Genomic DNA, 24,563 nt, shown 5'->3' with positions numbered 1-24,563 from the left:
GGCCCCAGCTCGGGACCTGACAAGGAATCCTAATGGCTCGACGGTTTAGTGGCAGAAATCAAATTATCTTCTCCACATGTAAAACCAAAACCCAGAACTGAAGCCAATCTTTTTGATGATGATGGTGAAGTCTAAGGTAGTGTTCGAAATTGTATAAAAATATGTTATGAATATTTTTTTTTACAAAGTTTTGCAAATTTTTAAATGATTTTTTTTAAAAAAATTAATGATTTGCAAATACTATCTAAATGTCTTAATAGGACAGAATAAAACGGAAATTCAAGTTTTTGAGTTAATAGCAAATAAAAATACACGTATATCGATAAATATCTTAATTGATAATTAAATTTCTTCAAGTTTCCAAATTAATACCAACTTATCCATTTTTTTGTTCCAAAACTATGTCGTTTATTTTATAAACTCTCAGATATACCTTATAAAAACAACAAGGCAAAAACTTGTGTGAGACGGTCTCACGGGTCATATTTGTGAGACGGATCTTTTATTTGGGTCATCCATGAAAAAATATTACTTTTTATGCTAAGAGTATTACTTTTTATTGTGAATATGGGTGGGTAGGGTTGACATGTCTCACGGATTAAGATCCGTGAGACGGTCTCACATGAGACTAACTCAAACAACAAACTCGATCTAATAGCATAAATCTTCATTTTTGTCTTTTAATTTTGTCATTTTAAGATTTTGTTCTTCTATGTTATCAAAATTCAGTTTTATTTCCATGTATTCTGAGTTTTGGCAAATGAAAAAAGATTAAAATTGCAAAAACGAAAAAAATACCGGACTAAAACTAAAATTTAACAATATTGAGAACTTAACACACAAAAGTATTCAAAATATATATATTTATGAAATTGATACATAAACTATTTTAAACATATCAACTGATACATAGGTAACAAAAATTGAGACGAAACCAAACTTTTCTCTCAACATAAAAACAATTTAACTTAATTAATATAATACGGTGTCTTTATAAACATCTTAATTGACGATTAAATTTCTCGAAGTCTTACAATGATACAAAATGGTCAATTTGAATTCTACAATTTTGTTAATTTTTTTAAAATATCAGAACATCTAATTAATACAAAACAAAGCTCTTATTATATTACTTTTAATTAGCTACAATAGCTCTGCTCTAATACAATGTTGTGTCCCATTTTCAAATATTATTTTAAGTCATCCATACTTAGGGTAAAATCAAATAGGATCCAACTATGAAATATGCTAAAGGTCTTTAATAAGCCAATGGTTTACTTATTACAAAATATATTTCTTTATTGTTGTATAAAACTATGAGTAGGCTCTTGTATCCGTGAGACAGCAAAAATTTGTGTGAGACGGGCTACGGTCGTATTGTGAGCCGAATCTCTTATTTGGGTCACCCATGAAAAAAATATTCCTTTTTATGCTAAGTGTATGACTTTTCATGAAAAAATATACTTTTTATGATAAGTGATTACCTTTATGCTAAGTGTAATTACTGTTTATTGTGAATATGAGTAAAGGTTGGACATGTCTCACAGATTATGATCCGTGAGACTGGTCTCACATGAGACTCACTCCCGTGAGACATGTCGACTCGATCCATATTTTAAAAACATAAAAAAAATAATATAATTTCATGGATATGATCAGATATCGTCTCACAAAATTGAATTGTGATATCATAACAATTTTTGTGTAATATTACAAAGAAAGATAGGCGTCAAAATTGATTTTATTATTGAAATTGGAATAAAAGATTTGATTGAAAACTACAATTACAACTTTAATATATATTTTGATCAGTAAGTCAACTTACCCACCTTTTGTTTATAATATTTACACACACACACAGACATATATATATATATATATATATATATATATATATATATATATATATATATATATATATAAGTAATTAATTAATTTATCAATCGTCACCTATATGAAAATTAAATTCCCGAAAGGCCCGACTTCTTGGGTATTAATTTGGAAGTCATCTATGACCTTTATTTGATGGTAAACAATCATTAATAAATAATCGTTACGCTATGGTATTGTTTGGTTGATAAAAGAACTGTCAATTACTCGATCCACAAAATCATACATCATATAATAACTATTACACTATATAAAATTACCTATTTCTAATTTAGATTATATTTACATATTATTTATTTATATAAATAATGATTTTTTTAAAAAAAAATTGATTTTAGTTTGATCTCAATCAGGTAATCAATCTCAATCTGGTTTAATCCGATTTCAATCCATCTAACTTAATATGATTTCAGTTTTGGATTGTGTGTAACTCTCAATCGGATAAGTTTGGAAACAATCCAATCCGGTATCGTACAAGATTGGTTCGGTTTCATTACTTAGCAATCTCGAACCGGGTTAATCCAGTCCAAAAACAGTTCAATCTGATAACATGCCTACATTTATTTTTTTCCCTAAATTTTAAAATATTAGATGTCGTTTTATTTTATTTTTCTCTTCATTTTTGTTTAAATTTATGTTAATATGTGTAATATATTTTTATTCTCTCTACATGAGTTACGTAAAAGAGCATAATTGTCAAATAAGTAATTTTCGATTTTTTAAAAAAAAATGAACAAAACAAATCGAAGTTATTAGATCTATTAGATGCAATAATTGTCCTTGTTTGGTAGAGCGATCGAACCGTGGTGCTTGAGCTGTTGTGCGGTTTAAAATATTTGAGTTGCACCATTACCACCAGTTATAGCTTTTGGTAAAGCGGCAAACGCTTGGTCCTAAAATTGGTATCAGAACCAAGGTCACGGGTTCGATTCTCGTTGATTGCAAAGAGTGCAATTATTGGGAGGGAGATTGTTGGGTGAAATAATTGTCCTTGCTTGGTAGAGCGATCGAACCGTGGTGCTTGAGCTGCTGTGTGGTTTAAAAGATTTGAGTTGCACCATTATCACCAGCTATAACTTTTGGTAAAGCGGCAAGAGCTCGGTCCTACAAGATCAAAAACAAATATTAATAAATTACAAGATTAAAACCCAAATTAAACATATCAATTTACTGTACTAAAATTCAATAATCTCGCATGATTCATATCCTTCGATTATCTCAGGTTAAGGTTCCGTAAATGTTAGGACGTTGAAAAGAGGGGTTGTAGATATGCAATCTTTCTTTCAACCATGGCGGGTTTTCCATTCTAATTTTAGTCACATTTTTGGTCATTTTAGCCGGCTGAAATGAGACTATACTATAGTCATTCAACCATGGCGCCTGATTATTATATTTATTTATTTGTTTGTTTATTTGTTTATTTAATTATTTACACGACTTTTGTCCATTCAACATTCTAATTAAATTTAATATTAAAACTGAAACAATGAAGGAGGTGAACATTAAGTAATTTGAGGTTTTTCCTTGCTATTTTTTTGGTGTCATATTTTAATTAGTGGCAGCCATTAAGGAAAATTGCATCAATAGGTTTTACTTTAGGAATGATTAATAGATATTAATATTTGAGTCCTATTTTACTTATATAAGACAAAAATTTATGTGAGACGGTCTAATATGTCGTATTTTGTGAGATGGATATCTTATTTGGGTCATCTATGAAAAAATATTACTTTTTATGCTAAGAGTATTACTTTTTATTGTGAATATCGGTAGGGTTGACTCGTCTCACAAATAAAGATTCGTGAGATCATCTTACAAGAGACATACTTCTTATATAAATGTCCATGCATGGGGACCATCTTTTGAAGTTTGTAAAACACAATAAAGAAGTTTTTATAATGCGTAGTACTTTCTGAAATTTGCGAAACTCCGAGATTGTAAACAAAAGAGCAGAATTAAATTGATTAAACAAATATATCTCAATATGATTTTTTTTAAATCAATTCCGAATGTGTTAACATAATCGGAAATTATTATTTTGATTGATTGCTCAACCCTTGATATCATGGGTGAATTCTTGTTTTGACATCATTTTCTTGGGAAGGTTGATTTAGAAACTAATTTGTGTAAGATAAGAAAATAAGCTAAAAGAGTATTATGTTCTATTTTTCTTTTCTTTTTTTTTTTCTTTTTTTATCAAAGCTTTGGTCATATTATTATTTTTGGTTGAAATCGACTGCTTCTATGTTATATTATTTGTACTCATGATAAATTAATAATCATCTCTCTTTTGTATTTGCATTATAATAATAAATTGTGAAGAAGTTAGAAAAAAATTGTTAGACCTAAATTTATTGTGGCGATACGAATCAAAACCAGCAGGTTGTTGGTTAAAATCAGTAGACAATATAAAAGCAGGACTAAGTTTTCAGAACTTAGATAACCAGAAGCAGAACCTAGTCTGAAATTAGGATAACTTGACATCTTCTATGCTAACGAAACTAGTCTTAAAAGTTACCGTTAATTTATCGAGTACAAGTATTTATTGCACTTTTGAAATGATGTACTAAGTCATTTAATTCACTTTACCCATTTTAGTAAGTAACAAGACTGATTGTGTTGAAAGCTTTTTGCAGGATCTATTTAAGGAATACAGTTGTTTCTTTCAGCAATCAAAAGAGCCGTTTTTTACTATGGACGTTGGATTCATGTTATCTATATATATGGATCAAAACCACTTAGAGAAAATCGCTGATCAATTTATCTATCCAACGCTACTTTGAGCAACCGCGAATCAATCACCATCTTCTAAGCTCAAACTTGCAGAAAAGAAGTACACGCTTCATATTTTACATCTGATCTTTGGAGATCATTTTGTACTGCTGTTTCATCATCTCTTCAAGCAAAACACTTTACTATATTTCGAGAAGAGTTTGTAAACTGGAAAAGAGTCTTTTCCAGAACTTCGTTATACTGAATCACTTTGTGTTTAGTTACTAAGAGTTTCAGTAAGTAAAAGATAAGTCCTGCTGAAGTGGTGTGTACAAGTGTTGTACTGTAAAATCCAAAGTCTTTTAGTGATACCTTCTGGAAACAGAAGAAGGGGAGACGTAAAAGATTTTATCTTCGAACTTCAAGAAACAACTACTGTTTTGTTGCGTACTGTTATTACTATTTTCACCGTACTCCATCGGATCTTTTCCGCACTTACATTTGTGATCTGCTGGACTTACACTCGAACAAGAACAACTACAATCTCTAACAAGATTCTAGCACCCTTTGCAAAAGCTATAGTTGGTGGTAATAGTGCAACTCAATTCTTTTAAACCGCACAGCTGCTCAAGCACCACTGTTCAATCGCTCTACCAAGCAGGGACAATTATTGCACCCAACAAAAATAAAAGTGACTAGTGTTTGAAAAAAAAAGTGAAAATATAAAATGTTTTTAATGTAGTGTTTGGTAAATAAATAATATTAATATTTGTTATAAAATACCAAAATACGCTTATTGAAGTGTTTGAAAAAAAAATAGAGTTTTATGGTGTCACATTCCGAGACTGAGACGTATCGACATCAGTGGCGCTTAACAATCACACAATCGTAAACAATAAGTCTCAAAAGTACATAATTTCCAAATCGGTCTATTTGTTGGAGTACAGTAATTGTCTCTGCTGAGAAAGTGATCGAACTGTGGCGCTTGGGCTGCTAGACGGTTTTAAAAGATTTGAGTCGCACCTTTATCAATAGCTATAACTTTTGGTAAACCGACAAGCGATCGGTCATACAGTCTTTACAACTCCAAAATAACATAATAATATAATATTTTCTAGCTGTGGATTGTAAAGCGTAATCCAACGAAAACTAAACAATGACAATAATCTTATTTTTTTAATCATCCCCAAAACTGGACATGTTATTCATCCTCAATCTTTTCAATATTCTTATCCGAGAGGGGTTTGACGTGGGTGATTGATATAGTTGGCACTCAGAAAATGACAGCGAGAATCATCTCAGTTTCTAAAACAATACATATATAATAATATATTTTGATAGCAAATGAAATAATTTTCGGATAACAATAATAAAAAATTCAGTTATTAGTAATAATTATAATCATATTTCACAATTGCACTGAAATAATTATGCTATTCATGACTAAACTGATATCAGTCCTCTATGTGTTACTCCTCTAAGAGGTTGACCGATAATCAGTAGTAAACAATAATAAGTAATGTTTAGAATTCAGTTCATATAGGCCTCAAGAGTTGGTCTTTTAATTAACAAATTATTCACTTTGTGGTCTATTATTGTGAGATTAAAGCTGGATAATGTTTTAAGATTGCAATTAAAATATATTTTAACATTTTGAGGGAGTGGAGAGGTTTGGGTCTTACATCACTCCCTTCTTATGAAAAATTTGTCCTTGAAATTGTCGTCATTCTGATATTGAAATGTTGCCACAATGTCATTTGTTATGTCAATATCTTCCTGAGTCATGGCATAGACATGAGCTTTCGCACCTGGTTTGTTATTACCTTGGTGCTTCATAGTTGTGTCCTTGTTTGCATTATTGTCCTTGTGATCTGGGTAAGGACATTGTGCGATGCGGTGTCCAGTATTCCACATCGATAGCACGCTCCAACCTCCTTGCGACATGTGCAATGTCGTTGTCACGATGACTATGGCCATTAAGTCTGCCTGGTTAAGACTAAACCCAGGTAGAGGTGGTGGTGGCGGAGGCTCATCCCCATTATTATCATTGTTGTTGTTGCAATTGAGGTTAGCATAACGCAGGTTGCAGTTCTTTGGTAAGGTCTCTCGCCTATTTCCTAGAATACGAGTGTAAATACTCAGGATACCTCAAAATGATGACAATGCAAATAATAATAAGGAAGTAGTGGAAAAATAGTAGGTCAAACACAAATTTTCGAGAAATTTTAAAAACAGAAGGTTTGGAGATTTTGATATAGATGGATAACCTACATAAGGAACATTTTACGAATCAAATTCCAAGTTTCCTATGCAAAGTTATAAACTCCACAAGAATTTCCAAAAACGAAAAAAGACTTAGGCACTTTCTGACGGCTCCTGGGCGCATCGAGATCGAATTTCTGGCATGGAGGCTCCTGTAGCACGAATTTTTGTCGATGAAGAGTTTGAGATGAGGCGCTGAGGCGCCTATAGCTCAAATTTCTCCTAGCCAAGTTATAATCTGACAGCTCCGATGTCACTTAAATGTCACACCCCAAGATCGATGCATATAAACACCAATGTGTTTAACCAGCATAAACCACAACCCTCGAGAGTACATAATTTCTAAACCAGTTTATTTATTTCATAAAACAGAATATTGTCTTTAAAACTGCAAAATAACATAATAACATAATGTTTCACAACAACGGAATGTCTAACATAATCTAACGAAAATGAAACTAAACAAAAACAATAATCTTATTTTTCTTCATTATCCCCAAAACTGGACATGTTCTTCATCTTCAATCTTTTCTTCATTCTTATTTAAGAATGGTCTGGAATGGGTAGTAATATAATCGACACTTGGAAGGTGGGAGCATAAATCAACTCAGTTTCAAAAACAGAACATATATAATATTAAATGTTGATAGCAAATGAAATAATTTTCGGATAACAGTAATAAAAAATCCAGTGATCAATAAAACAATAATCATATTTATCTAGTGCATTGAAACAACTACAGTTCTCGTGGCTAAACTGATATATGTCTTTTATATGTTATTCTTCTAAAAGGTGAAACCAGTAATCAGTGTAAACCTTAATCAGTATTATGTAGTGTTAAGAATACGTATCCCTACCATTCACTTCATACTTGAGCTCGAATTTTGGCCAAGCTTGAGTCGAGCTTCGTTGTCACCCTTAATCTCAACATTCATTCCTTTCCGCAAACCTCCAAGTTTTGGCAAGAGATAAAGACAAAATGTATATACATTTTTTTTCCCAGAAGCCAATGTATATACAATTTTTGGTTATTGTTGTGTTTTTTGTTTCAACGTTGTAATTTAATATCCGTAGTAATGTATTTTTTAATATGTTTTTATGTGTACGAACAGTTTTTTAATTAATTAATAAATTAAATTATTTTTTTATTTCTATAAATATATTTAGAACCAGATAAGCCCCCAACTTCTGTTTCGCCTATAAAACGGCAAAGTCCAGGCCCCAAAAGGCAAGAAAACGAAAAGGAGCTATGGCCTGGATTTGGACAGCACTATCAGTGATACTGTTCTTGTATCTCCTTCGGGAGCTGCTCAATCAGTTCAAGAAGAAGAAACAGCCTCCTGGTCCAAAAGAGCTTCCAATTCTTGGCCATCTCCACTTATTAGGAAAGAATCCCCACCAAGATTTAAACCGGTTATCCCAAAAACATGGCCCCATCATGTACATACGATTCGGGTTCGTACCCACCTACGTGCTCTCATCCCCCGCCGGAGCTGAACTCATCCTCAAAACGCACGATGTGGTTTTCTCAAGCAGGCCTCCACACGAGGCCTCCAAGTACATTTGCCATGAGCAGAGGAACATAACCTTCGGGCGCTACGGCCCATACTGGAGAGACATGCGCAAGCTTTGCACTCTGGAGTTGCTGAGTAGCCACAAGATCAGCCAGTTCCAGGCCATGAGAAAGGCTGAGATCGGGCTTTTTGTTCTCTCACTCAAGGAAAATGCAGAAAAGGGGGAAACCGTGGATGTCAGCAAAAGGGTCGCCGGCCTTTCTGCTGATATGATTTGCCAGATGGTGTTCGGGAGAAAATACGAAGACAAGGATTTCGACGAGAAAGGGTTCAAAGCCGTTGTCACAGAAACATTGGAGCTCGGTGCTGTTTTGAATCTTGGCGAGTATTTTCCATATATCGGGCTTCTTGATCTGCAGGGGTTGACTCGTCGGATGAAGCGTTTGGGAAAGATTTTTGATGCGTTTTTGGAGAAGATTATTGATGATCATGTTGAGAAGAAGCAGGAGAAGAAGCAAGCTCTTGACTTTGTTGATACGATGATGGGCATTATGGACTCTGGAAAGGCTGGATTCGAGTTCGATCGACGTCACGTGAAAGCTGTTCTTGTGGTAATTTAATCTTTATGTTACATATTACCACAATTATTTGTTCCAAAACAAACCCCCTGGAATATCGTAAATACATTATCCATTCTCATAAAAATTAAACAGACGATTAAGCCTTGACTTTTTATAAAAATTACATGATTTACTCTCACCGGTGTTGTGGCAAAAAAAAAACCAAAGTGAAACCTAACATTGAGTTGAGATCGCCTACAAGTAACCATGGAATCTTCGAACAAGATTTCATGGTTTTTTGTTCGAAGATTCTATGGTTTCTTGCTTAAACTTTTTGTTCGAAGATTTCTATGGTTTTTTTTCAATATTTCACAGGAAATTTTGATGCAAATAACTCTTTATCATTTTTGGTTATCATTTTTGGATGTGCCATATAAGAAAATTCAAATGAGAAGATAGCACATCGTTTTGCACTAGAATATATGATAATTTGTTACAGTGGACCATAATTTATTGTTGTTGTTTACTACATATAGACCATTAATTTTGTATTATTATTTGAAATCAGGACATGATAGTAGCAGGAATGGATACCTCGGCTACTGTTGTCGAATGGGCAATGTCAGAACTCATCAGGCATCCACAAGTCATGAAGAAGCTTCAGAAAGAATTGGAAACGGTTGTAGGAATGGACCAAATGGTGGAAGAATCCCACCTCGAAAAACTCGGATACTTGGAGATGGTCGTCAAGGAAACAATGAGGATCCACCCTGTCGCGCCCTTGCTGCTCCCCCACGAGTCTATGGAAGATTGTGTCATCGACGGTTACCATATACCCAAAAATTCTCGAGTAATTGTTAACACGTACGCTATAGGGAGAGATCCTAAAGTTTGGCCAAATCCAGATAAATTTTCCCCGGAGAGGTTCTTGGACGACAACGTGGATATGCGGGGACGTGATTTCCGACTACTGCCATTCGGGTCGGGGAGAAGAGGGTGTCCGGGGATGCAGTTGGGGCTCATTGTGGTTCGTCTTGTGATTGCACAATTGGCGCATTGCTTTGATTGGGAGCTTCCCAATGGTATGTTGGCTAGTGACTTGGACATGGAGGATCACTTCGGCTCCGTGACTTGTAGAAATAAGCACTTACTAGCGAATCCGACTTATAGGTTGCGTAAATGAATGAAAAACAGATGAGAATAAGGATCAGGTTTATTGTATATCGGGAAAGCACATACAATCCATCTGTCGTATGTATGAATCGCATCGATCTATATATGTCATAGAGTTGATCCATAATAAGAGCTCGATAGCTGACCAAGAATTAAGAAAGTTTGTGATTTTTGATACGGTTGGGGTTGGAAGAAGCTCAAAGAGTTTGTGTATCTTTTTATTTTTACGACATTGGATGATATTAATCTTTGTAATAAAAAGGCCCGAGTTGGTCTCCCTTTCCAACTTATATTCCATTGTGTCGCGACTGCTTCTACCTCAACATCATCTGCGGCAGCGGATCCGCTCTATATAGTCATCCGGTTGCCATCAATGTGTGACACATGCCCATAAATATCATCTGTGGCAGCCCATAAACGTAGCGCTTCAGCTGTTATTATATATAATATATATATATATATATATATATATATATATATATATATATATATATATATATATATATATATATAACATTAAGAACCTAATCAGGCATTACTGATTCACGTCCATTAACAAAACCACAAAAAAGTAAGCAAATTTATTAAAGACAAAAAAATAAAAGAACATAATTATTACACACCACATGTCCCGACATTGGACAGGAACCTCAAAGTCAGTCCTCTTAGCCATAGTCGTATATGTGGTTCACAGGACATGAGGTAATATGTTAAAAAAAATTTTGTTGTGATAAATAATCGTAAAGCTCATTTTGTAAATTAAAAATAACCAAACAATAAATATAAGGAAAATATAATTCACGAGTTATATATTTATGTCTTTGCGATTTTTTTTTCTTCGTGCGTCATAACATCAACATGGCTCTAATGTAATGTAGTATCATATGAACAATTATATTGAAAAAAGATTAAAATTGACAAAAATTATAAGATATGTTGCCAAAATTAAAATTTATCAATATAAACTATCAAAATAACAAAATGATAAATATAATGGATCAATATTATAAAATATATAATTTGTTTTAAATAATAAATATAATATTTTATTCAAGAAAATAGAAAATAAAGATATATAAAATAGGTAAGTATCACAATTTTTCGTGTTTTATTTTTTGAAATGGGTCCAACTATATAAATTCAAGAAAAAAGGCCAAATAATCGACAAGTAAAGTATAAAATTTAACACATGACTTACAAGATAAAATAATAAATATATTGGATAAAAATTACTATTTTATGCATACAAATTTTTTTAAAAAATTAATTAATGAGCCGTGTAGCTTTATTGTTGGAGCTCTACATAATTTTATTAAATTCACAATGAACACAATCATCATATTTAATCATGTTTTCACTGGATCAATGTCCGATTTTTTTTAAATGTCCATTGTACATACTATTTAGGTGCAGCCTCAACAACATGAGACTTATGATTTTTTTTTTTGGGCCCTGTGAGAGCCAGGGACTGAGGCGATGGCCTCTCTCGCCTTACAGGAGGTACGACCCTGCTCTCAGCCACCAGTTCTACAAAAGACAAAAAAAAAATTATATTTTTGGAGTCTGAATATAATAATTGTATTACTCGTACAACTTGAAAATGATATTTTTACAGTGACATATATATTAATTTAGAAATATTTATTAAGGTAATTCGAGTATGAGATTGAATGGTTTGAATTTTGAGATAAATATTAATTACAGTTGATTGAGGAATAAAGATATGAAAATATGAACAAAGATTTACAACCCTCATCTTCAACATAAAATCCGATAACAATAAAAAAAAATCCTATTTGTCGAGATAATTATTTCATCAAAATTTACAAAACTTACCGAGGGACCTTGTTGCTCTGTACATTGAAGAACATAGATCCATTAAACCGTCTTACAAGAGTTTTTGTATATATAATAAAGAGACAGATGATCCTAACATCTTACTCATCTGTTTTATGAGAGTACACAAATCTTAATATCAAATCTTCGAAATGACGAGCTAGGATCCGACACGAGCAACTTAATTTCAATACCCACTCGCTCGTCGCGGTACCGATCACCGGCGATAATGTCATAATACTCTTTTTATATATATACAAATTTGTATCTAATAAAATATAAAATTTGTAAATTATGTAGAGCAGCAACATGTTACCAAAATATAATTATCCCAAAAGAAACAGATCGATATGCATTAGATAATGCGACACACATTGATGTTGTCCATATAGATGATATGCATGTACAATGTGAGTTTGTATTCGGTTTGAACATTGACTCATTTGACTTGATTTAAGTTTATGTACATACTAAGATTTATTTGAATTACTCTGAAATAAACAATGGCTTTCATTGTGGTTTAGCATTTGATTGAAAGTCTGATATTGGTCTCTTTGAGTCTTTAGGAGGACCAGTTGGAAAATGCATGTTTTATTCTTGGATCACATCTATGTATTTCCATGCTACACATCCATATTTGATCTATGTTATTGATTATTCTACTGCTTTGGTTCAATATTGGTATAATTGATAGACTAGATTGTTAAGGAATATTTTGGTTTAGATAGCAAGAATTCAATCCAGTTTTTGCATGTTCAGTATTCAGATAACTTATGTGGCCCAAGTGAAAAGATTTATGGAATTATTTGTGGGCTCACATAATTTAATTAATTGTATATTGACAAGTTATCTAATAAAGGACCCGATAAAGTGATATAATTAATTATGAGTTTTCAAAGTATTAAAAAAATTTGTATGGTCCACCTTATTTGTAGAAACTCAGACCAATTATGTCTTTTATGATAGTCGAAGACTGCTAAGGTCATATATTCTAGATATCTCTCATTCTCTCATCTAAGACAAAAATAAGGTGGTTGATTCTATGTTGCTTTGGAAGATCCATAATTTTGACGCTAGATCAATCAATGGATTCTGTTACGTGTTTACTGTTATTTATATTTTCTGATAATTCGACATTAATTCCTGACGTGTTATGATATATGGATTTAATCACTTGATTATAGATTTATTTTATTAAATCTCCAACAAACAGAACTTTCATAAGAAGATTTCCTAATAAGCCTAACTGATTATGAAGCCAGACTGATAAAACATAAGAATGATACGATAGCCAAACCGATTCAAGGTTGACTGATGAAGCTCAACTGACAGTCTATCTACCTGATCAGTCAGTACAAATCCATATATTCCCTGAAGAATCGGTATAATCAGTGATTAAGGATCAAAACCTAGCTAAAATAACGGATAAAGCTTTCTATACTAACAGCCACTCAACCTTAACAGAATGTTAGGTTTCGGTGCACTTATAAGAACATGTCAAAGACATGACAACAACGATATCTGCATTTGGAAACATATATATTTTGAAAAGATTACCGTTCCTGATTAAGCTATAAATAGATTAGATGAACAAGCTCTAAAGGTTAGACAATTACATTATCTATATTTGGATTATAAAAAACAAACTAATTTTCTCTGAAAAAGCTTTTCGTGAGCCAAATTGAAATTGCTAGCACACATTAATAAATCATTATCTGATCATTTTGAAGATCAAATATGCTTAGAATTTATCTGTGAAATCTGTGTAATTAAGAGTAAGAATTCTTACTGCTTACTGCTCAAAATATTTTGATTGAAGTTTTACTAAGAGTTTCAGTTAGGTGGTATTAAATCCTACTAAATTGAGTGATTTCAAATTACTTGTAATTACCAATGTCCTTTAGTGCAAATTTTCCGTGAGGAAGAATGAGTAACATATGAGTTTTGAAATATCTGAACATCCAGAAACAAACTTATGCTTATTTACTTTCAGCTGACTTACCTTTCTACTATTCAGCAAACCCCAACTGATTTTCTTGATAAGTCATTTGTTCAATCAGTTCTAGTAAGCATACTTCTACAAAGTTCACACTGATTGACTTGCTGAGAGCTCAACTGAAAAGAACAAAATTTTAGTGTTACTAACTCAACCAAAATATTTATTGAGATAAATTTATTCACCCCTTCTAAATTTATTTTCGAACATAACACTCTCTATATTTGTGGGGACCCGGACGCTAATCAATTCTTAATCGTCATCAGGATCAATTTGCTAATTAAGTAATTAGGGTCATAAAATTTTTTCCTTTTTAATGCGGAAAGTAGTGAGATCAAACTAATATACAACTCAATATAAAATAAAGTACAAGTCCTGTACCGTCTACGAATCAGTAAAAAAACTAAGGTTCAAAATCTAATTATCAAGTGCCAAAACCCTATATACATCCAAGTCCGAAGTCTCCACTCTATCACGATCTCTCCTCATCTCCTGGACCCTGATCATGTCCCACCTGTTGTCATGTACACATACAAACAAGACAACAGCCGGATGATTCCGGTGAGAATATAATCCCAGCATAAATCAACGAAACATGCTATCATATGATAAACATAAAAGCATGTATAGATAACATCAATATATATCAAAAGCTGAAATATAATCAATATCAAACTGTCGACAATGCTCGTGACTCCACGACTCGGACTAGACTCAATCCTAGTCTAGGGATCCCGATTTCCAGATGTGGTATTTCTATATCGACCAACAGTAATAGAAAAGACTCCAGTTCTATCTACGTCGGTATAACCAAACATCCAGTGTCCTGACCTAACCGTCATGGACTGTGGTCCTATCACCAATACACTATCTTGTGACATCGTGCAATGTGCCCGTGGCTATCCCGCCACTATCAGGTACTTCTGTCACAAGATTACTCGTCTAATGCATGCTCCTATAACTCCATAGAACAGACATTTAATAAAATCAATAATCACAATAATAAAACATAATAATAAGTATGTGATTTAGGGAAACTCAAGTACATCTTACTTGAGTCGATGTCCCAATACCACATTGACTTATACCCAGGGACGGATCCAGGAATAAGAGTTGGGGTGGGCTTGAACTCAATATGATAAGTTATATATTATTAAAAAAAAAGTACATTATATCGTTCAACGAAGTTGTGCCTTACGGGATTTTAAACTATAAAATTCATCAATAATAGAATTTACATCAATATGTTTAGCTAAATCTCGTTCAATATAGAGTGTCAAACAATCGGCAAGAAAGTCATCCTCCATTTTATTGCGAAGTGCCGTCTTCACATGCTTCATTGCTGAAAAAGCCCGTTCAATAGTGGCAGTAGACACAGATAATGTCAAAACAAGATGAATCAATCTAGTTAACATAACATAAACACTTGACCGTCCACTCTCGGTCAATTGCTGACACAACTCAACAAGTGTAGAAACCTTTAAATTCTGCATCACATCGAGTTTATAAATGTATCAATTCATACTTCAAAACAACAATTTCTTGATCTGTGAAATCTCCAGGATAAAACTTCTTCGCAAGCTTGCAAATATCATCACTGTTAAATGAGTCAAATGAATTTTTAGGATCTAAAGCTATACTAAGAGAAAGAAGTTTCACCGATGACTCATTGAACCGAGTATTTAACTCCATCAAAATGAAATCTATTGCTGCATTATAAACATCAAAGTGGTAATGATGTTCTATTGAATAAACCGTCGCTAATTAAAACCGTCGATCCACCTTTTTTTTATTTTTTAATAATGTAGCGACGGTTTTATCAATAACCGTCGCTAATAATTGCGACGGTTTTTGATAAAACTGTCGCCGATCCACATCGGCGACAGGTTTACTAAAACCGTCGCAAAAGTAGCGAGGGTTATCAAAAACCGTCGCTAAAACCGTCGCTAAATAAAAAAAATGGACTGGGCTGTAGCCCTAGCGTAGATCCGTCTCTGCTTATACCTTTCGTTTGTAGTCACGGTCTGAAGCAATCTCAGTTCTGAACTCAAGGCTGTCTCTGTAAATCTGAAACGACATATCGAAAATCATCATATCAATATTTCATTCTCAATTCAACAGTGAATCTGATTAGTCTGGATTTAATTCAAATCATCGGCATAACGGTACAACTCAGTATCCCCGTCAATACCATATCAACAGACATCAATTACAAATCCTAACTCATATCCGATATAATCTGTAGCTCATTCATAATCCAAATCTGTCCAATTTTCAACTCAATACAATCAGAAAATCATAACAATTCCATAATCAGTCAGTTTCTTAATCTGACTTCGATTCTATGATGTCTAACATGTCAAGAACATCATATATGAATTCTATTCAATTCTGACAATATCATAATTTCAAATCATATCAAAACGTAATAAAACTTACGTCCAGTTGAAGCCTGCGTCAATAGGAACACAGTACTGAAGTCGGATTCAAAATCGGACAGACGGATTTCTCACAAAAGGCGTAAGGATTTTCACTCTTTTCCCGAAACCTTTTCTCGATTTCTTGCGTATAATTCTGAAGGAAACGAATGGTTCAACATATATATATATATATATATATATATATATATATATATATATATATATATTGCATGTAATTGATACGTGTCTCCCTCAAAATTCATCCAAAGCTTCTCGCGCATATGCGCGAGACTTAATCCTCGGCGCGTACATGCACAACACCTCGCGCATATGCACGCCCCTACTCGGCGCATATGCGCGAGGACATTGTTCATTTTACCCAATTCTCGGGTACCCTCGTGCATATGCGCGGATACACGTCGCGTATATGCGCGAGACTCTCTGGACATCTCGCGCATATGCGCCCGGCTGGGTCGCGCATATGCGCGAGAGTTCATCCTCGCACATACATCTTTTCACACGTTATCTCAAATCGTGTCTCGGTTAATGCTTTCATAATCATATCAAATTATAAATCAATAATTACAGATTACTAGGATTAAATTTCTGGACATTACAATATTACTTTTCCCAATAATGGAAACTTCAAAAAAAATTATATGGCTCAAAAATATCAAGAATGAGGATCACATAGCATTTTACAAAATAAGATTTCGAGTTTCCTACTCTAAGTTGATAGCCATTCAAAACTTACCAAAATGACAACAGTGAAATTTGGCAAAAAAATGGGATGCTGTCATTTCGAATAAAAAAAAGCACTGAAATTTTGTCACATTTTGTATACTAGGATCTCAGCTGGATAACGAACATGGTTTCTCTGATACCGTTTTTTGCAAATAAATATTCTAACAATAAGTCATGTAGTACAATATGAATAAAAACCATTTTGTATCATAAAAATCATGGTTTTTACAATGAAAAAATTCCCAAAAAAATGAAATAGAATATAGAAGCATTTACAACTGAAATAAAAAAACAATAATAGAATTTAAAACAAATGTGAAAGTCTCGAATTTTCTTCGTGATCAGTCCCAAAGCATATATTGTTTATCCTCTTCCGAATGTTATTCATCCTTATCTGGAGAGAATAAATGCACGAGTGTTTAGGCTTAGAAAGCAGGAGTCGATCGAATACAATATATAACAAATACATATGATTTTCAAAATATAACATCTCATGATAGAACATATCATATACAAAACATAATCATATAACACAAATATCTAATTTTATTTACATGGCTTACTAACAGGTCACTAATTATTACTCCTCTATGTGACGATGTCATATAACGGTTTTATATTTATACCCACAGTGTAGGGATCATATCATAATATAAAATATTTTGAAATTCCTATTCATATCAAACTTGAATCATAACAATGCTTAAACATAATTCTTATCAGAATATACATAACAAAGGAAAAACATGCTCGATCGATTTATATCTTATATAATTTTAAAACATAATTCCACTTAAAAAAATTTCTTATGATAGATTGTTGCTTGTTTGAGCTTTAAGATATCTCTACAGCCTACTACCCGCCTCTGGCATTGCTCGAATTTTTAGAGAATTTGTGGTATGATTTTCACAGGGCTTTAGGGCGTCTTTATATGTTTCTCATTTTTGGCACAAAATTGTGCTATTCATATATTTAGATCTTATGTTGTGTTGAAAACACAACATTTGGTGTTGTGCACTTTTTACAGTGATCATCTCGTTTAATCTGACAACTTTTTAAATTTATCTCATATGATGTGATGTTGTCAAGATGACCATGAACTTTTTACACAAGATGATATCACTTAATCCGACAACTTTTTAAATTTATCTCATGTGGTATGATGTCCACAAGATGATCATGTGATCATCTCCTGTAAAAATTACATAACTGATGTATTTTCAAGGCCAATTCTATCCTACTCCAGGTGAATTACTCTCCTTTACTTTTTTTCTTACACATGTCTTTTTTTTTTATTATTATTATTACATTTCACTCTACTTTAACCAAAAATCAACCAAACTAATTTCGTTTCATGTATATAACATATGTTATATTATTATTATTATTATTCTCAAATTTTAAAACTTAATATTTTATATTTAAAAATTACGTGAAATTTTTATTTGATAGTACAATTTTTACGTTTGAGGTTTGAGATTTTTATTTCTATTATTTTTATTTTTGTGCTAGAATCATATAGATTGTTAAAAATCAATATTTTAAAATTTAATTATTATAGAAAATTCTATGTTCTACCCATTTATAAACGCTAATAAAATTATTGTAGCTATTTTTAAATGCTAGACATATATATTATTTAGTGACAAGGAGTACCTCACCTTGATTAGGATAGAATTGGCCGTATTTTCAACACGGTAGAAGATCCAAATCTGCTATTCATGGCCATTAAATAATTTCATAATGAAAGAAAAATCTCTTTTATAATTCGATGTAAATCATTCTATGATTAATGAAAAATTTATTCCATAATTCCATGTTTAGGGAAAAAATATCTTCCATGATTCGATTCAAATCATTTCAAATGAGCAAACAAAGTCTTGGACAGCTAGTCTGATTTTCAATATCTTCCATAATTGGATTCAAATCATTTAAAATGAGCAAGAAAAGTCTTGGACAGCTAGTCTGAATTTCTTACTTTTCTAGTCCAACTGTCCAAGCCAAGTTTGATGTCCGTGGTCTCTTCCACATACCAATTCCAAATTAATGATAACATTGAATCCTTGAAACCACTTGATCAAAATTTTCGAGTACTCTAATATTTTCAAAATAGGTGAAGCAAATATCCATTTTTCCCCCTTCCCAAAAGAATTTGTTGGCCCCATTAAACTTGAAGTCAATACCCAAACCAAAAAAATATACACCAAGGGCAAAAAACATAAAAGAAAACATATCAAAGCAAAAAAAAAGTAGGTAATACCAAAGATCGAACATATCGCAAACCCATTTGTCTTCATAATTGTTGACATTGATCATTAATGCAAACATAATAGGAAAAACAAACAGACGAGAAAAAGTAAAACAAACAAAAAAACATAATCAAATCACATACCATAGTTTACCTAGCAACAAACAAAACAACCCAAAAACCAGCAGAAGGAGATGATTCTTCAAGTTCATATATACAATTTTCAGGTATTTTATCCAAACAAAATGGAACAATTAACACATCTGCCACACGTTCAAGAACGTTAAGTTTACAAATGACCCAACTATGAGCAGAACGAGCGCCTCAACACATAACAGTAGAACCTGAGCTCTATACCATGTTCAGATTGAAACTTGAAACTAACTCAAACCCAAAAACTAGCTCAAAAGACCCAAAAACTATATACAACCATATGTGGCATCTTAACAGTCTTAAATTCAAAAACTGAGTGAAAAGTTTCGGCCTCTTTCCAATTATGCTCTAATCTACAATTCCAAAAAACATGCATCATCACCATCTTCCGCAGAAGGCACAGACACAACACATATAGGCCCACCAACTTGAAGAAATAGGTGTGTTCAATACAAGAAAAGAGTACATAAAAATGAGTAAAATTAGTTTTCCTAAAATAACATAATATAACAAAATAGGTAAATCCAAATATCCCAACTTAAAATGAGGTCTTCATGCTAAACAAATCGATTTTTGTTTGCAAACAACAACAAAATAACTCAAAATCAAGGAACCATTAGTGCTGAATTAATTATTACCGGAGTAGCATAGAAAATTATCAACCTTAAGGAACAATTCAACCTCAGCATCACCATTTAGAAGGAATATGGATAGATATAGAGATCTGGAAGAGTATAATCATCAAGCAAACAATAGAAACCAAGAACATAAGTATTAGTAAATTAAATACAAATCACTGAAATCTGAACCTTCTTCCTCTGATAGAGAAACCATGGAGGAGAGAAGTTTCAAAACAACACATCTCTGTCCTCTGACATACTAGTTTTTTACTTGGAAATGTGATTCAGACTTGAGATGCCTTCCAATGTTCCAATGATAATTCTATGAAATAACTTTTGAAAATTGAAATTATTATCGACAATAATAAAATTTTAGTGTCTCTACCTCCCTCAAATTCATTCTTTCTTGAGCCACCGAAGCTCAAACAGCATACTACCATGTACAATTCTAGGATCATATCGTGTATGCGTGCTACGGTAATGATCATTACATATTTTTGAGGCCGAAGCAGCTAAATCCAACAAGTGTTACGAAGATTATTTGCAGGAGCATGTATACATAATAATAGTATTCTTTTCCATAGAAGAAGCCATAGCATCCACATGCTAATAGAAACACTGCGATCCCGAGCTCAGGTAGCAATATTCTGAAACATGGGAGAAAGTTGTCAACTGATTTTATATTTTCTAACATAGATTTTCCTATCTAATAACACTTGTGTAATCCATTCAAAACACATTTATTCACATAGTTATAAATAAAATCACCTGTCTTTCAGGGCTTTGGCTTGTAGTACTCCATGGTGTTTTGGTGCAGTTGATTCAATGTTTGTTTTATTGTTTAGTGAGTCTCCAAGCTTCTCGGTCACAATCCATTCGTTGACACTTTTAGCTCGAAACAACCCGACGAATATAGCCTTTGTTCGACGAAAAGACATGGCAGTTTCGAAGAGTATCCAATGTAAAATAAGATAGAGTGACCTGAAAATGGAGGAATGGAAAATATAAGGTCAATCTGAATCAAGAAGTACTCGTTTTAAAAAATATGTCATTTGATGGGAATTTTTCTATTTTGGCATTTCAATCTGCAAGAGTATTTTAATAAATAAAAAAAAAACCAGCAAAAAATTTTTAGTGGGATAAGAAGCAAACAACGGAATACGCTATTAATAGCATACCTTGGAGTTCCGACAAGTGTGTTGAGCGCCGTGATGAGGCAAGGAGCTATAATGGCTCCGTCTTTCCGGAGAACGACTTCCGGGAACAAAATCGTCAATGGCAAAACCACAAAATAAAACAAGAACACGAAGACATGGCCGACGATCTTTCGGACAAAGAAGAAACTGAGGATCATGTACAGCTTCTTCTTTAGTGACACCTTCTGTAAAATCACATAATATCAAAAGTACTATTCATAATAATAACACATTTTATAAATATAATATAATAGTTTGTGCATATGGTACAGGCTTGCGCATGCGCAATAAGCACCTATAAAAACTATTTTGTATTCGTCGTCACTTTACGAAAATAGTTAGCCCAAATTGCTATATGAGTTTATTGTAAGACCTTACAAAACATTTTAAACTTTCATTTTGAACCAATACGAGACAAAACTATCACACAAACTAACCTTGTTAATAGCGATTTGAACGAGAGTGGTCCTGAACAAGTTGGCTGGAGCACAAAACCATCGATGCTGCTGAGAACGGTGAGCTTTAACTGAACTGGGAAGTTCACTTTTCACCTATTTTGTAATTCATCAAAATATATATATATATATATATATATATATATATATATATATATATATATATGTGAGAAAATTATATCTATATATTATGTCATTCTGCATATAAAGATAAAATAAACAAGGTCAAAATGAATGGAAAAATTGCGTTTACGGCTATTATGAAAAGCCAAAATAAAATGTATCCATTATTTTCACTTATTCAAAAGTAATTGATGTAAAAAAAAACAAGATAAAAATTAATTGTTAATTGATATGTTCAATGCATGTCTGTACGAACCTGAATATTTCCTAGGTAAAGAAATTCCCAACCCTGGAGTGCCGCCCGTACAGAAAGATCCATGTCTTCGGCTGTGGTTCTCCAATTCCACCCTCCAGCGTCATACATCGCGTTAATTCTCCATATTCCGCCACTTCCTGCAGTTGTTGATTGTCATATATAACGAGAATCGGAATCGGATTTTTACTATAGATAATGTTATTTACACTTCAAAATTATGTTACGCGTGCACATCGAGTACATAAAATCTACTTGAATCGCAAAAAAAAAAACAAATATATATGACCAAAATATAAATTTTCCGTGCTCTTTTAACATTTCACCATAGACGCCAATATATTTGTCTACTTTAATTAATTAATAAGACAAAAATTTCGGTGAGACGATCTCATGAGTCGTATTTTGTGAGACGGATCTCTTATTTGGGTCATTCATAAAAAAGTATTATTTTTTATGCTAAGAGCATTACTTTTATTGTGAATATCGGTCCCGTCTCACAGATAAAGATTCGTGAGACCATCTCACAAGAGACCTACACAATTAATAATCACGAACATCCATTATTAAATAACTAGTACTCACCGTTGAATCCGAAAAATCCATAACCAGATGAACCCACTTCTTGTTCAAATTTGAAATGGAAGTCCAATGACATTTCCTGCAATCTTGTCAACAAGCATGCATCTGCGTTCGCTGACAAAGATTTTAAAATTTTTTTTTGTCAAAATTTTGTATTAAACAACAAACTGAAATAAAAAAATTCTAAGGGATCTCCATGTACGTCAAAACGATCCAGAAAAGAAAATTATTCCCGATTTAATATAATTATCGTATAATACATTGTTTGGTTAAATTTTACATATTCCATCAACTTACAAAATCTCCAACGAGTTTGCACAAGGGCGAGTTCAGGGTTGTGGATGAGAAACGGTATGGCTCGCCTCAAAAAGTCCGGTTCGGGTTGAAAATCGACGTCGAATAAGGCAACATATTCGCATTGTTTGACATAATCTTGGTCCATGCCATGTTTAAGAGCTCCGGCCTTATAACCCTCCCTAGTGCCTCTGGATTGGTATCTAATATTAATGCCCTCATTTGCCCACTTATTACATTCTTTCTCAATCATATCCTACAAACAAATCAATATAAAACCGCAATGACAACATGAATATAACTCTTAACTTTTCCGTCCATTAAGTTTTGAAAGTTTGGGTTATTGTTACACTAAGTTTTAATTTTCGACTATTTTATCCAAGTATTGACGTGACGTGTGAAAATACAGACGTGACATCCTTGATTCTCAAAGTACACAGATAAGATCTTTAATTTTGTGATTAAAAAAAATACAACTCTCTCTTTCCTATATTTATCCAGTACATGAAAAGGTTAAAAAATAAGGAACTTGTCACAATATAGAACATCTGCCAATATTTTTGTCCCGTTTAATACTGTCACTTTCTGCCGCACAGAAAAGTTTCGCTGGATACAGCATAGATTGTCGCCCAATTAATTTTATTTTTTTTGAAATTATGTTTATTTTAATTGTTTCAGAAATTATTTGACAATTATAGGCAAGATCCAGCATGAATATTTATGTATGTATGTATGTATGTACCTACCTTGGTTGTTTGATCAGAGGAGTCGTCGAGTACTTGAATTATTAGCCTATCCGTCGGCCACGAGAAATTGCATGTTGCACCAATTGAGAGCTTGTAAACCTAACCTAGCCCAAAAAGACTTAATTCTTTAATTAATTTCACATTTTATTCGTACGAAAAAAAACAAAAAAACAAGCAATCAAAATAGGCATGAAAATTAATTCATATTTATTATGTCACGGGTTCGAAATTATATATTACACTCGAAAATGTAGTCTTTTAGGAGATTTCCTTTTCGAAAAGTAAAATAATAGTAATAATTAATAAATAAAAAGTGCCAGCAAAGACGAACTCAAGTAAAACACCTTAAGTGGATGGAAGTGTCAGTGATCCAAACTAAAGAGTTACAATTTTTTTTTTAACAAAAAAAAGAAAGAAAAAAGACACTTTTTTGTGCTCCAATCATTTTCCAAAAGGACTTCTTGACTCATTATTACAGAATCAAAATTATTTTTTTATGTAATAACTTTTCAACTAAAATGTTATTTATATATATTTTTTAAAAAATAACAAATAAATGAAGTGTAAAAAAAATTATTTAAAAAAAAAAAAAGAAAAGAAAGAAAGAAAAAGTACAGACCTCAACTTCATTGGCTATGGGTATCTGAACAAGAACCAATGGGAAAGCCTCACTGCCACATTCCAAATCATCCTTGATCTCCTCGAACTTGAATCTCTTCTCCGGTTTCTTCCCGAACAGCTTCACGAGAACACTCACGGTCATCAAATGAATCCACTCCAGAGACA

The 24,563-nt window shown here is 32.7% G+C and overlaps 2 protein-coding genes across 4 annotated transcripts in view; one reads left to right on the top strand and one right to left on the bottom strand.

The window, feature by feature from the left end:
* The first annotated feature begins 8,042 nt into the window (after positions 1–8,042).
* LOC140837013 (cytochrome P450 71AU50-like) lies at positions 8,043–10,324 on the top strand. The gene is made up of 2 exons (XM_073202980.1): positions 8,043–8,989; positions 9,507–10,324. Exons 1-2 carry the CDS (start codon positions 8,114–8,116, stop codon positions 10,119–10,121), a joined length of 1,491 nt encoding a protein of 496 aa, XP_073059081.1. The 5' UTR covers positions 8,043–8,113; the 3' UTR covers positions 10,122–10,324.
* Positions 10,325–20,264: 9,940 nt separating this feature from the next.
* Positions 20,265–24,563, bottom strand: part of LOC140837012 (glucomannan 4-beta-mannosyltransferase 2-like) — a 4,668-nt gene continuing 369 nt past the window's right edge. The window contains exons 1-9 of one of the 3 annotated variants that reach the window (XM_073202977.1): positions 24,397–24,563; positions 23,778–23,876; positions 23,035–23,287; positions 22,741–22,851; positions 22,159–22,295; positions 21,762–21,875; positions 21,307–21,509; positions 20,897–21,109; positions 20,265–20,775 (exon numbers count right to left, since the gene is read on the bottom strand). The exon at positions 24,397–24,563 is cut by the window's right edge and continues 369 nt beyond it. In XM_073202977.1, coding sequence (XP_073059078.1) covers positions 20,616–20,775; positions 20,897–21,109; positions 21,307–21,509; positions 21,762–21,875; positions 22,159–22,295; positions 22,741–22,851; positions 23,035–23,287; positions 23,778–23,876; positions 24,397–24,563 — 1,457 coding nt within the window. In that variant the 3' untranslated portion in view covers positions 20,265–20,615. Of the gene's footprint in view, positions 20,776–20,896; positions 21,110–21,306; positions 21,510–21,761; positions 21,876–22,158; positions 22,296–22,740; positions 22,852–23,034; positions 23,288–23,777; positions 23,882–24,396 lie in introns of all 3 variants that reach the window. The other 2 variants (XM_073202978.1, XM_073202979.1) reach the window with 2 other exon arrangements.

Source organism: Primulina eburnea, chromosome 7 (assembly GCF_022965805.1).
Source record: "Primulina eburnea isolate SZY01 chromosome 7, ASM2296580v1, whole genome shotgun sequence".
Classification (NCBI taxonomy): Eukaryota; Viridiplantae; Streptophyta; class Magnoliopsida; order Lamiales; family Gesneriaceae; genus Primulina; species Primulina eburnea.
This window is presented reverse-complemented; position numbering and strand designations above follow the sequence as displayed.